This window comes from Malania oleifera, chromosome 1 (genome assembly GCF_029873635.1).
Source record: "Malania oleifera isolate guangnan ecotype guangnan chromosome 1, ASM2987363v1, whole genome shotgun sequence".
NCBI lineage: Eukaryota > Viridiplantae > Streptophyta > Magnoliopsida > Santalales > Ximeniaceae > Malania > Malania oleifera.
This window is the reverse complement of record NC_080417.1, coordinates 124395874-124409097: the sequence shown is the minus strand read 5'-3', so window position 1 is coordinate 124409097 and position 13224 is coordinate 124395874. Positions and strand designations below refer to the sequence as shown.

General features: G+C 32.5%; 1 protein-coding gene across 1 annotated transcript; it reads right to left on the bottom strand.

Moving 5' to 3' along the window:
- Positions 1–1911: 1911 nt before the first annotated feature.
- On the bottom strand, positions 1912–2876 carry LOC131152796 (germin-like protein subfamily 3 member 2). The gene has a single exon (XM_058104666.1). It carries the CDS (start codon positions 2840–2842, stop codon positions 2138–2140), a length of 705 nt encoding a protein of 234 aa, XP_057960649.1. The 5' UTR covers positions 2843–2876; the 3' UTR covers positions 1912–2137.
- Between the last annotated feature and the right edge of the window lie 10348 nt (positions 2877–13224).

The window sequence follows — 13224 nt, the reverse complement described above, 5'->3', positions numbered from 1 at the left end:
TTTTTTTTTTATATAGCATCTTTTATTTGACTATAAAAAGATGGTTATTATTATTTTTTTTGGTCTTATAACATTTAGTGTTGACCTTCTAAAATATTGATGAATTTTCTTGGTGGAAAGTGAATTATAATTTTATTATACTTTGGGAGAATTATATTTAAAAAGAAAAATTTTACCATTCAATGGCGACAAGTATAAAATTGTATTGCGATTTATTTAAATCTATCTAAATTTAAATTTAAGGTTCGAAATTGCTTTCAAACGCAATGTTAAGATTTAAGTCACGTGTATAACTTAAGTCAATAGGACTTTACAAGGTCCAAAACTTCTTTGGGTTAGACACAAGTGAACTCCTTTTGTAAGGTTCATTGGAATTATTATTATTATTATTATTATTATTATTATTATTATTATTATTATTATTTATTGGTAACTTAAAAATATATTACTAATAAAGGAAGTTACAATGGAAGAGGCCAAAAAAGCCTCACAAACTCCCAAGAGAGAGAAAAAAGAACGATCGAGGAGAGAGAGAGTGCAAAGATCGAACATAGCCAAAGGAGAATTCGGTCTTGCATATTACATAGCCAAAACCAAGCTTATAAGGAAGAAAATACAACACAAAAACATAATGAGGACCAAAAATAAAATCTGACAGCTTCCAAGTTCATTATAGTGCTGGGTTGTCAATGGTGTTTTGTATCTTTCTCATCGAGGCAAATCTTTCTTGGATAATCCTTTCTATTTTTTTTCTTCATAGTGATATAACTAACCTTTTGATTTATGAAGATGACATTGTTTCGATCCCTCCAAATGGTGTAAATTAGCAACGCAATGCTTAAGAAATTGTATTAAAATTTATCTAAAATCTATAAAATTCAAGACCTCTCCAAACATAACGGATACTCTATGTTTGGAGAGACCTTGGATTTGAATTTATATTGGATTTATATAAAGATGTAATACAAAATTATATTGAAATTTATCTAAATCCATCTAAATCTAAAGTCTGAAATCCATGCTCTCAAATGCATAAATGCATTTCAAAATTTAGAGTTCATATATATTTTTGATGGGATCGAGCGAGCTCCCATATGTGTATGTGCATATCCATGCTTCTGAGTTTTAGGTAGTCATGGATATCGTCTCAACATTTGATCAGAATAGTTTATTATTTTGGTGAACTAAGTGTTTACAAAATTTCAAAATATTAAACATAAAAGCATTTTTTGTTTTTAACAAACTTTGAAAATATGTGATGGTAATTTCGAACTTTACTATTGTTATAAGAAAATGCAAACAACCACGAGTGTTGAATGTTTAGGATAAATTCACAAAATTAACTTTTGTGATTTATTTCTCAAGTAATTATTTTTTTAATAATTTAAATAAGAAAAAAAAAATATTTTATGAGTCAAAACTCTAATCATCTCACTAGTAGTTGAAAGTTCGTCCTATTTTTAAAATGTTAAATTTAATCCAATAATTTCAATGTATTTTTTTTACGATCAGTTTAGATCAAGTATTTTATTTTAGGAAAGAAAAGAAAGATAAATAGGAAATTCGTTTCTTATTATATTTTATTTCAAAATTAAATATTATTAAATGGCCAATATCTCCGAAAAAAGTAAAGACATTCATATTACAAATCTTACTAAAACTGCTCGTTTTTTATCAAGTTTTTGATGCTGTAAGTGGAGGAAAATAATTTTTAATTGTTGGTATAAAAAATAAGCTAGTTAATTTTCTTTCTCACGTTTTTTTATGTTTGTAAAAAATTAGAATGCTCAATATTTTTTTTTCCTAATATTTTTTAAGCTCTACGTATAGGTCGCGAACAATACTATACAGTTTAATAAGGTAATTTTCTTTTTCCTAACCTTAGTTTTCCATTTCAAACAAAAAGCAAGAGAAAGAGAAAAACATTTTCACATTTTTATTTTTTTAAAATAAACACTAGCCATGCCTCAAAAAAATAAAAAATCACAAAAGAAAATCAACCCACCACAACTCAAAGCAAAATAATGCGGTAACCAAACAGGACCCTGCATCCGCAATCGCAAAAGAAAATCCAATGCAATAAGAAACCCACCCATAAAATTACCAAAATGCCCTTCCTCGTCCTCCGCCCGCAGCCTCAGGTAATCAAGTCATCCTCCAGCCGTTTGGGCGCAAGCCTTCTCCTCATTGCCGCGACCTGCCTGTGGCTCAACCCGAAAGCCTTCTCCAAGAGGTCATCTTTAATACCCGACCCGAATATGGCAGATGGGATCTTCTGAGAACCCGGGTTTTGGCTGTTGAAGCACCCGAATACCGTCGCCGGCGACTCCCCCACGTTCATTTGGAAGTGCACTAGGCCCCGTGGGTACACCATGACCTCACCCGACCTGATCACCTTCGCGAATACCCGGTTCGTTGAATCCACGAAACCCGAATAAACCGATCCCTGCACCACATACACTATCTCTGTGGCTCTCGGGTGGAAGTGCGGAGCGTTGATGCCGCCAACCGCGAGATCCGCTCGCAGAAACGACATGCCCAGGGTGTTCAGACCCGGAAACCGTGTCGGGTTTACGGGTATGGTGGACAAGCCGGTGTCGGAGAAGTTCCCGGCGGCTTTAATGCCGGAAAACACGAAATCATCTGGGGTTGCTTCGGAGGAGTTCTTGCATGGGGGAATGTTGAACCGGGCCGGTCTTCTGGAACCGGGTTTCGTGTCGGGTATGCCGGGTTTCGTGTCGGGTATGCAGAAATCTTGAACCGGATCCGGATCAGATGCCAATATTGTTGTGTGGCAGAGAAGGAAAGGAAAGAGCAGCAGGTAGTTCGATTTAGAAGGCATTTTGTTTTTTTCTTTGCGCTACTCTGGGCAGTTTGGGTCGGGTTTTGATGGAGATGCTTTGGGCGGCTTCTTATAGAAGATATGTGAATGTGTGAAATGACTGAGGTGCCCCCGGCTTTCTAATTAATGAAGGTGTAATACTATGATTAAGTTTAATTGAAGGGTATAATTAATAAAGGTAACGGGCATCTATGGCTTTAATCGAGTGCAGATGATTAAGTTGGTGGGTCCAAATGGATTGCTATTGATCGCCAACATTATGAAATCAACTTGTGATTTTCTTAACATGCCCATGGGCTTATGTAAAATCATGTATATGCGTTTAAATTTAAATTATTTATTAAATTAGTTAAATATATAGTGGCTTTGCCCGTTACGTTATGCAAATTTAAAATCATCTGAATGAGTTTTTAGAAACATTGGGAGAGAGGACAAGATCGATCTTGTGGTTTCCTCCTCATACATCAAGAATGAGTCTTTATTAATTCGTCACGAATCACTAATTTGGTATAAATCTTAGCCCACTTATGCCTATTTGAGTCGACCCTTACTGGCACTTTTTAAAATGAGATAGAGAACATTTATATTAAAAACCATCTCAAACCTCATTCGCTTTATAATTTTAAGCAGTAGTAAATGCTAGTATGATTTTAAACAGTTGAATAATTAAATGTATATAATTTTTTAATAAAATAATTGTTAAAATTATCCCTGCATCATTCTTCTGGATATTTAATTATTTTTGAGTTGTTAGTTATATGTAAACTTCAAAATTATTTTTAGAATACTAGGACAAAAAGTAGATGTTAAAATTTATTTCAAGTTCTTTTAACTATGTTGGATAGGTTTTGGATTTTGACTTGTATTGAATTCGGATAAGATGTAATATTAAATTGTATTGAAATTTGTTTAAATCTACTCAAATTCAAATTCAAACTCCGAAATTCATATTCCTTAGCACAACTTTAATTAATAATATATATATATATATATATTATGTACAAAATATATGTATGTATGTATGTATAATATGTAGCATGATAATGATAGATGATGAATGATTAATTATTTGAATGTAATTAATTTTTCCAATTACACTTATGCATATATATATATATATATATATATATATATATATATATATAATAAGTGATGATGTAATGATATTGTAATTTTAGTGATACCATTTGCTTGAAAGTGAAGGGAAGAGGGTTCACACCTCTATACTCTTTCTTTTTCCCTCTTCATTTTCACAAATAATAATTATGTAGATGCCTTTTGATATTATAGCATACATATCTGTAGTAACACTTCAAGATTTTTACTCCAAAAATTTTGAATATTGTACCTATACGTATACGAAGTGACGCTATCCGTTCATAAATCCTACCTCACCAAAAGATTCAAAATTTCTTAATTTTAGTTCATACTTATTTTAATCTAAACATAGGAAGATTTCAAATTCAAACTTTATAGAAAAAGAGGAAGTATAATTTAACAAGATGGAGCAAAAATAAAATTGAAAAAGTTTTAAAACTTACTTTTATTACCTTTAAAAGGATATATGGACAACTCAAAAGCCTCAAAAGATTTCACTAATTGGATCTATCTTTAGGTGTGAGCATAATTCGGGTTTAGCCGAGTTAATCGACTGAGTTCGGTCGATTCAGTTTGGTTAATATAGAGGTTGGGCTTGGTTTGATTATAGATTTGGATAATTTCGGGTATTCGGTTTTTTATTCGGGTAAGAGGAATTTTAATTCGGTTAACCTTACTATCCGAATTACTAATTGATTGAAAATTAAATATAAATTAGTAATATTAAATATAACTGATACATTATATGTTATATAGTTGTTTGATCTTCTTAATTTATTTATTAAATCAATGTCATTCTCCTAATTCAACTCTTACAATTAGAAGAAAGGGTAAACGTTAATTTTATAATTAATTTCAAAATTTGCAATCATATTTTATTTTCATAATTAATTTTAAATTATTTCGATCAAATTTGGTTAATCGAATTACCCGAAAAGTTGGTTTGATCAAGTACGGTTCGATTACAAATTCCTAATTCAATTAGTTCAGATAGAGATTATTGTTAATCAAAAATTTTGATTAATTCAATTAATTAACTGAATTTGACCGAACCGACCATTGCACACCCATCCTCTTAGAACTCACTTTTTAATATAATTTCACAATTTTTTCCGTGCTTTTTTTTTTTGGTATTTAATTATCTTCATCTATGTCTTACAGAAGGATAGTGTCGAAACAAACGCTAGTAGGGTGTAATGGAATAATATCACCATTGGCAGATCGAAATAAAATATCGTTGAAGATGAGGGTAACAAAGAGTAATGGTTATAAATTATATTAATAAATTCTTTGTAAATCTTATCTCATCTTTGTTTTCTATTTCTTTTCTTCCAATCTATATCTTTATCTTTTTTTATACAAAAATTCTCCTTAAATTTGAGTAGTGTACTTACATATTACTATAAACGGCTTGCTTGGTTAAGTGGAATAACTATTCATTGAAATAAGATAAGATATAGTTTAAATTTTGAGAATTAAGGGATAGTCATTTCTTATATATTCTTAGTTATTTTATTCAACATGGGGAAAAAAAAATAGACATCTCCATATTGAAATTTGAGAATAGTTATTTTTGATCTATTTCTTATTATGAACTCATAAAATATTTCACATTATTATTTATTTTATATTAATAACATAATTTCTTGTATAACTAATTGTAACTAACCTACTAAAACTAATTTATCCTCGAGAATGGATGTTCTGTAAATCAAATGTGACACAAATAGGGATAGATTGAGGTAATCCCCATTCTACATTTGCTAGAAGGATGAAAGGTAATTGTGAAGTGACTTTATTGGTGATGGCAAATCAACACGTATTTGGAGAAGGAGCATCGGAGGTTCAATTTTAGGTAGATACACTTACGGAGCCAGCGGTACCTGTGAATGGTGAGAGTTTACTCTGTGAGCCAGCGGAAACCGTGAATCGTGAGAGTTCGCTCTATGAGCCAGCAGAGATCGTGGATGGTGAGAGTTCTTTGTAAGTTAGCGGGGACCGTGGATGATAATGGAGATGTGTCTCGGGGGTCGAGTTGGCAAACGTCCAATTGATGCACAAAAGTCGTGTCCGCATTCCGGATTTTACCTTAATCAGTGAGACCTGGGGGCGAAAGATGCTGATCCAGGTTTGGTGTCACATTAGGGGGTCCGAAGGGCTCGTTAGTGGCTAGAGTTCCTATGTAATAAAAAAAAAAATTATGTTAAAATTTGTACAAATCCACCCAAATCCAAATCCAATATTCAAAATTCATACTCCCAAACTCAGCATCAAAGTTATCTTGCCTCTACTTAATAATAATGGTGATACTAGGGTGGCAGATCTTCAAAAGTTACTTAATTTGGACTTGGAATATAAATACGGTAAGGTAGCATTTGGGAGCGTAGACTTCAAACTTTGAATTTAGATTTGTGTGAATTTTGATAGAATTTAATATAGTTTTGTGTTGTATTTTATTTAAATTTGGAGTTATATTTAGGCTTAATTTGGGGTCCAGTGACTTTTTAGAAAGAATTGTTTTTTTTTAAAAAAATTATTGAAAAGGAGTTTTTCAAATAGGTACAAAAGTTATTTAACTTCTTCGTGGAAAGATAGTTGTTGAAAAGAAAAATCGGGTGTTGAGCATTTGATTAAAAAAGTTAAAAGCTGATTGAAATATTTGAAATGACTAAAATAAATTTACTAGTTTACGAGTTTTTTGTTAAATTATTTATCAAAAATTAATTTTAATATTAATAACATAAATTTAGAAATTAGCATATATGAATAATATGATTTAGAGTGGTCATTAAATTATTTATCAAAAAATTATTTGTATAAAATAATATCATTATCAATATGATCCTAACTCCTAAGGTTATGTTTAGTTTGTGGAATGTCTATTCCACGGAATAGATTAATTTTAATAGGTTAGTTACAGTCAATTATATAAGAAATTATATTGTTATTATAAAATAAATAATAATATAAAATATTTAAAAAGAGTTCATAATAAGGAATAGATAAAGAACAATTATTCCCAAATTTTATCATGGGATGTATATTCTTTTTTACTACATGTTGAATGAAATAATTAAAAATATATGAAGAATAACTATTCCCTTGATTCCCAAAATTTAAACTATATTCCTTCTTATTCTAATGAATAGTAATTCCGTCAAACCAAACGAGTTATAAGTTTTTTATTTATGAAAAAAAAGAAAGAAAAAAAACGGGCAGGAGAGTGCGGGAAAATTAATGAGTGGGTAATTTGGCATGTCAAAAAATTATTACGGACATCCATGGAACATAATTTTCTCCCAAAAAAAAGTTTTTTACTCTTAAAAAGTTTCAGATTTCTAACTTTTTAAAACTCTTCAGAAAAAGTTAAAAATTAACTTTCAAAAGTTGAAAAAATTATTTATCGACATGGTAAGCCTAATTTTTACTTTTGAAAGTTAAAAAAGTTACGACTTGTCATAAAAGACTACGAGAGCACAAGATATTTTATTTTATGCTCAATTTAAGAAATATGGATGTGAAACTAACAAATTTCAAAGATGGATAAGATTGAAATGGTTTAGTAAAAGCTTCCATTCATTTGCTTATATGAACATTATTTCAAAATTAAGGAGCTATAAAAAAAAAAAGCATAATTTTTTAAATTTTGATTTTTTAAAAAATATCAGTCTTATGAAAGTACTTTGTATCGTTTCATTTAGCATAAAATTGAATACATATGATTTTATAGCAAAACTAGAAAATAGGATTCGTGTTAGGGAGTGACAATGTAATGGGACAAATAAGGAGAGGGGGGTGGGGAGGGAGAGTTTGCTTTACATGTATTCTTTAGGGATTTATAATAAATATCTGTTTACCTATGTCAATGATTGTATGATTGTTCTCTTGAATAGAATAAGACAAGTAGTCCTTTTTCATCATTGTGTTGATGTCTAGGACAGGGTTATACCTTATTGTTTTATAAATATCCTTTGCATATGAATGTCACCTATTTGCTCTATTATAATTTGTATTGACGTTTTTCTAGTTTCTCATGGTTATTGATACTTACTTGGTGCTTGTGCCTGCATGTTTTGAACGGGTGATTATCAGCCGACTAGGTTGGGGGAGAGCTCTCGACGAATGTCGCGTAGTCCTGAAGTGAGTCTTATTTGGGGGTACGTGGCAGTTGGTATCAGAGCACAGTGTGTGCGAGCACCATAAGTAGTAGGGTGAGAACCTCAAAGTCTGGAAAGACAGAATGTGTTATGGCACTTGAAGCAAGAGTGACAAAACTTGAAACATTGGAGATGAAGTTCTTCGAACTCCAAGGGTTGGTGACAGAATTGTTAAAAAAGAAAGGCGGGTCAATAGAACTTGAGGTTGCTAGAGAAAACATTAGAGGAAATCTCTATGGTGAACTTGAGGAAAGAATTGTGGAACTTGAGAAATTCATTCCACGTGTAAAATCCCTAGATAAAAGGCCAATAGAGCTTGAGGCCTTCCAGAGGAACATTGGGCAGTCGGAAACCTTTGAGAATAGGTTGAAACACATTGAGGGTGTGTTCCCATCTATTACTTCCCAACGGAAAGAGCCAATAGAGCTTGAGGTCTCCTTACGAGAGTTAATTGACAATTTAATAGAGCTTGAGGTCTCCTTACGAGAGTTAATTAACAAATTTTATTTGCTTGTAGAAAATGTCAATGAGTCCATTAGTTCATTGAAATAAGATCTGAAGGAAATAGGCAACCTCCAAAACACAATGGACCAGTTTCATAACAATTTATAGGAGATGAGTGCAAAATTGAATGCAGTGGCACAAATGTCCTATAAGCTAATAACTAATACCATTGAAGGGACTTGAATTAAGTTACCGGAACCAAAAAGTTATAGGGGCACCCAAGATGCAAAGGAATTGGATATTTCATCTTCAACTTTAAATACTACTTTAAATGCTCATAGATTGAATCATAAGAGGACCGAGTGAACATCACAATAGTATATCTTTCTAGGGATGCTAAGTTATGGTGGAGAACCAAATGTGAAGAAATGAAGTACAATTGATGTACAATTGATAATTAGGAGGGATTGAAATAGGCTTTAAAGGCACAATTTTCTCCAGAGAATGTAGAGTATATGGCGTGGTGCAAAGTGTATGATTTACAACAAACAGACTCGATAAGGAGCTATGTACGGGAGTTCCAGGCCCGAATGCTTGACATTAAATACATGATTGAATCTGATAGGCTATTTGTAAATTACGGTGTTATCCCAAAAGGGGGGTGAATTTGGTACTTTTTTAAAAAATTATGACCTTCAAGATTTAATTTCAAAAAACTTTCAATTACAAACTTTCAAGTTACCAAATAACGAGGTTAATGTTTAACAATTAATCAATCTAATATGTGTCTTTGTCAAGCATACACTTTTACCCAATTACTCACAGATGTAACAAGTGTTCAACACATACACAATGTACAAGTAATTTAAATACAATGCGGAAATTAAAAAGGAGTTAAGGGTAAGAGAGATGCAAACACAATTTTACGAGGTTCAGCCAACCTAGCATACGTTCTCTCCTTGAGCAACTCACTCAAGGATTCCACTAAATCTCTGCTTTTTTAATTGGGACAGAGCTTCCTTACAATCCTCTGCTTACAAGAAGTACAACATCCTCCTACTCCATTGCTTACAAGAGATACAACTTTCTCCTCAAACCCAATTCACAGCCCGAACCATGATTACAATATAGAAGTTACAATTTCTGCAAATACACTCAAATGCTTCTACACAAAGCTAGTGAGTACAATAGAAAATCCTAACACATATCCATATGATAAAACTTGAAGCTCAGTATGAATGTAACGATGAGATCGTTATATGAATGATATGCTTCACAAAATTTACCTTCAAGTTAATATCTCCGAAAAAATAATTTCTTATAAATGAACACTTTGGAGATTTTAGGGTTTTAAAACAATCCACTTGATGCAAGAATATCAAGATATGATCTTTGTAAAAATAATCTTTAATAACACTCAGATCTAGGTTCTAGCTATCAAGTAATTTGTAAGATTAAATCTTTGAATAAAAATATGACACGAAATATTGTAAAGATTTAAGCAATATTTTTCAAAACAATATTTCTCACAAATATATATTGAAACACTCTCAAAGTTTGCAATCAAATAGTTATTGTAGTAGTAGATCTTTGAATGAAAATATATTAAAAAATATCTCAAAGATTTTAGTTTAAACAAACTTTTCTCAAGTATGTGTATTCAATTAGTGAATAAAAATATTCAGATTATTATTTTTGTTCCCAAGAAATATATATAAAATCTAATGAGTATGGGAAAACAAAAATAAGATTTAAATGCGTAAAATAATTTTACCAAACCTCAAACCTCAAGATGAATGATACGTTGCAATAAGATATGATTGAATGCTCTTGAATCAATGAGAATGCCAAAAACTTGATGTGTATAAGTTGGAGTGCAAGCAAGATGTGTATTTTCATTTAATGTTCTCAAGATCAATCAAAAAGTGAGGCTCTAGGGTTTAGAGGTTGTTTTTATAAGTAATCTTGGCCTTAGGTTAAGTCTTCACAGTTGGATCAATTAGATTAAGTAAACAATCTGCGTGTTTTCTAGCTGAAGTTCAAAATTTAAAGTTTTCACAGGGTTAGTTGACTGAGCTTTTGGGTTCAATCTTCTGATGTTCCTTAAAGCACTGAAAAATATAGTCTAGACACAGGGTCAAACGACTGAACTGTAGGTTCAGTCTTCCAAAGTCCCAACTTAGATGACTGAACTGAAGGTTCAGTCTTCTGAGGGTGTTTAGCCTGTTCTATGTTTAAACAAATAAATCTTCAGATGACTTAACTAATTCTTCAGTCTTATGAGGAAAATCTTCAGATGACTGATGTAAATCTTCAGTCGTCTAAGGTTGCATGTTCAGAATTTTGAGGGTACCCTTCAGTCGTCTGGGTAGACCAACTTCAAAATTTTCAATTTTGTTTTCAAAAGTCCTTTTTGCTCTCTTGCTTTGATTAATTTTAAAACATTTTTTGAGGTAAATACATAATTAACACTAGAAGATTTTTCATGAGATGCATATGTCCTAAGGTCAGTCTAGGGTATATTTTGAGCTTCTAGCTATATCATATAAAATATGCAAATATAATCAATTTTAAATATCCATTCCCATGACGATCTTGAACTTGATGCTTGCATCTTCATTCTTCTACTCTTTTAGTTCAATGGATTATGCCAGGTTGTATATGCTTTAATCCTCATGGCTTCCATGAATTTCTCACCTTCCATACATGCTAAATAATGTTCCTGCTCACAATCGTAATGCACAGGTCAAATACCAAGTGATTTGTCATTATCAAAATAGGAATTGACTCATAGAGTCAACAATATCTCCATTTTTGATGATGACAAACACACGAGCAAAAATAGAAAATGGGTTATGCCTAACAAGGCTCCCCCTCAAATAATACACAATCTAAATTTCAGTAATATGAAATATGCTCATACACAATGTAAAATAGGCAATAATTTTGCACGTATAACTCATGTAATTATGTACTTTTCTCCCCTTGCATTCAAAACTTTTGCAAACTATTTTTTTTATAAACTAATATTCTTCTCCCCCTTTTGACATCAACAAAAAAAAGTAGATATAACAATATCATTCTAACATAACTTTATTGCATCTTTTAACATAAATATATATCTCCCTATGTCACTCACCTTACTACTCTCTTGTTATTAAGAAAGAAGCAAACTCTTACCCTTTTTAAGATATATCTGTGTTGTTTAATCAAATTTCAATGAGAACATACACAACATTTTAACTTTTCATAGATATGGATAAGAAAATCTGTAACAACCTGCTTAACCTACTACATAATTAATTACATATAATATAGTCAACCCGAACCCGTGGGTAACGGGGACATACACCTCTCATACACAGCGAAAACCTATACAACAGTAAATATAAATTACAATCACCAAACCATGAAATGCATAATACCAGAATTATCTACAACTCACCATGATACTGTGTTTATATACAATTCCCAAAACATAAAAAATTTACGTAGGATCCCATAATAAAAATCTTCTTATCCTAGTTCAAAAACTTACCCTCCTAGCGGGGTAATAAATACTGCTTCAATGGCGACCTCGGTTCGCCGGTCTATCGGGGTTCCCTGAAATGATTTAAACTGAAGTGAGACACCTCTCAGTAAGGGAAAATAAACTAAATATAGCTATGTAGCAACATGAATATTTAGTGTTATAGTAGATATATAATACATTTCACATACTAGAGAACACTGATCATAACATAGCTGAATAAACATATAGTTTCATAATTCTAATAAATCATACGGTTCATGAATTTTCTAATATAACTAGTAATACTGAAATTTACCCAGGATGTATAGCTAGTGGATGTCATGTATTATCCCTCATGACGGGTTGTGCAGCCCAAAGGCAAGACCCGAAAATGGCTGGCAGATCACTGCCGAGTCAAAAATGTCTGTAAGTACGATGGGCCGGCCACACCCTGGTCCGGACTGCCAGGTGGACGTCTACAACTCTTCACTGAAAGCCACATTGACTATCCATCTCCCACCCCCTCTACTAGCAGGGGTAGTTTCAATTCATTCTCTGACATCTCCTTCATAACTACCACAAACCCCTGACAACCACTTAGTAATAGTCTCCTGGCTTGGATAGCTGAAACTAGCTGAGGCGGGGATTGCACCTGCAATCCTACAAACCTAAATTCCGATTTCCCCAGAGGTCTGAATATCACTTCTTGTGCTCGACAATCTATGCTGGTAGAATTAGCTGCTAGCCAAACCATGTCGAATATAACATCAAACTCATGCATATCCAGCACTATCAAATCAGTAGACAGAATTTTCCCTTGAATATCAACTGAATAACCCCGGAGTACTTTACTACATCTCACTATAGATCCAGTTGGTGTAGACATTAATAGTTCAGTATTCAACAACTGTGTTTCTGCCCCATATAGTTTAACACACCTCAAAGACACGAACGAGTGTGTAACTCCTGAATCAAACAATGCAATAACTTTAAAAGAAAGCATAATAACCATACCTGTCACCACGTCACCTACCATCTCAGCCTCACCCAGCGTTAGAGTGAATACCCTGGCTGGAGCCATATTCCTCTGCTGGCCCCCACGTAGCGCCTGATAACCTCCCCGGTATGGTCTGGGAGCTGGAACTGCATCTGGTGGGGTAGGGCAGTCTCGC

Excerpts from the sequence above, each read along its gene's own strand:
- LOC131152796 (XM_058104666.1), bottom strand. The coding sequence starts at position 2,842 with ATGCCTTCTAAATCGAACTACCTGCTGCTCTTTCCTTTCCTTCTCTGC.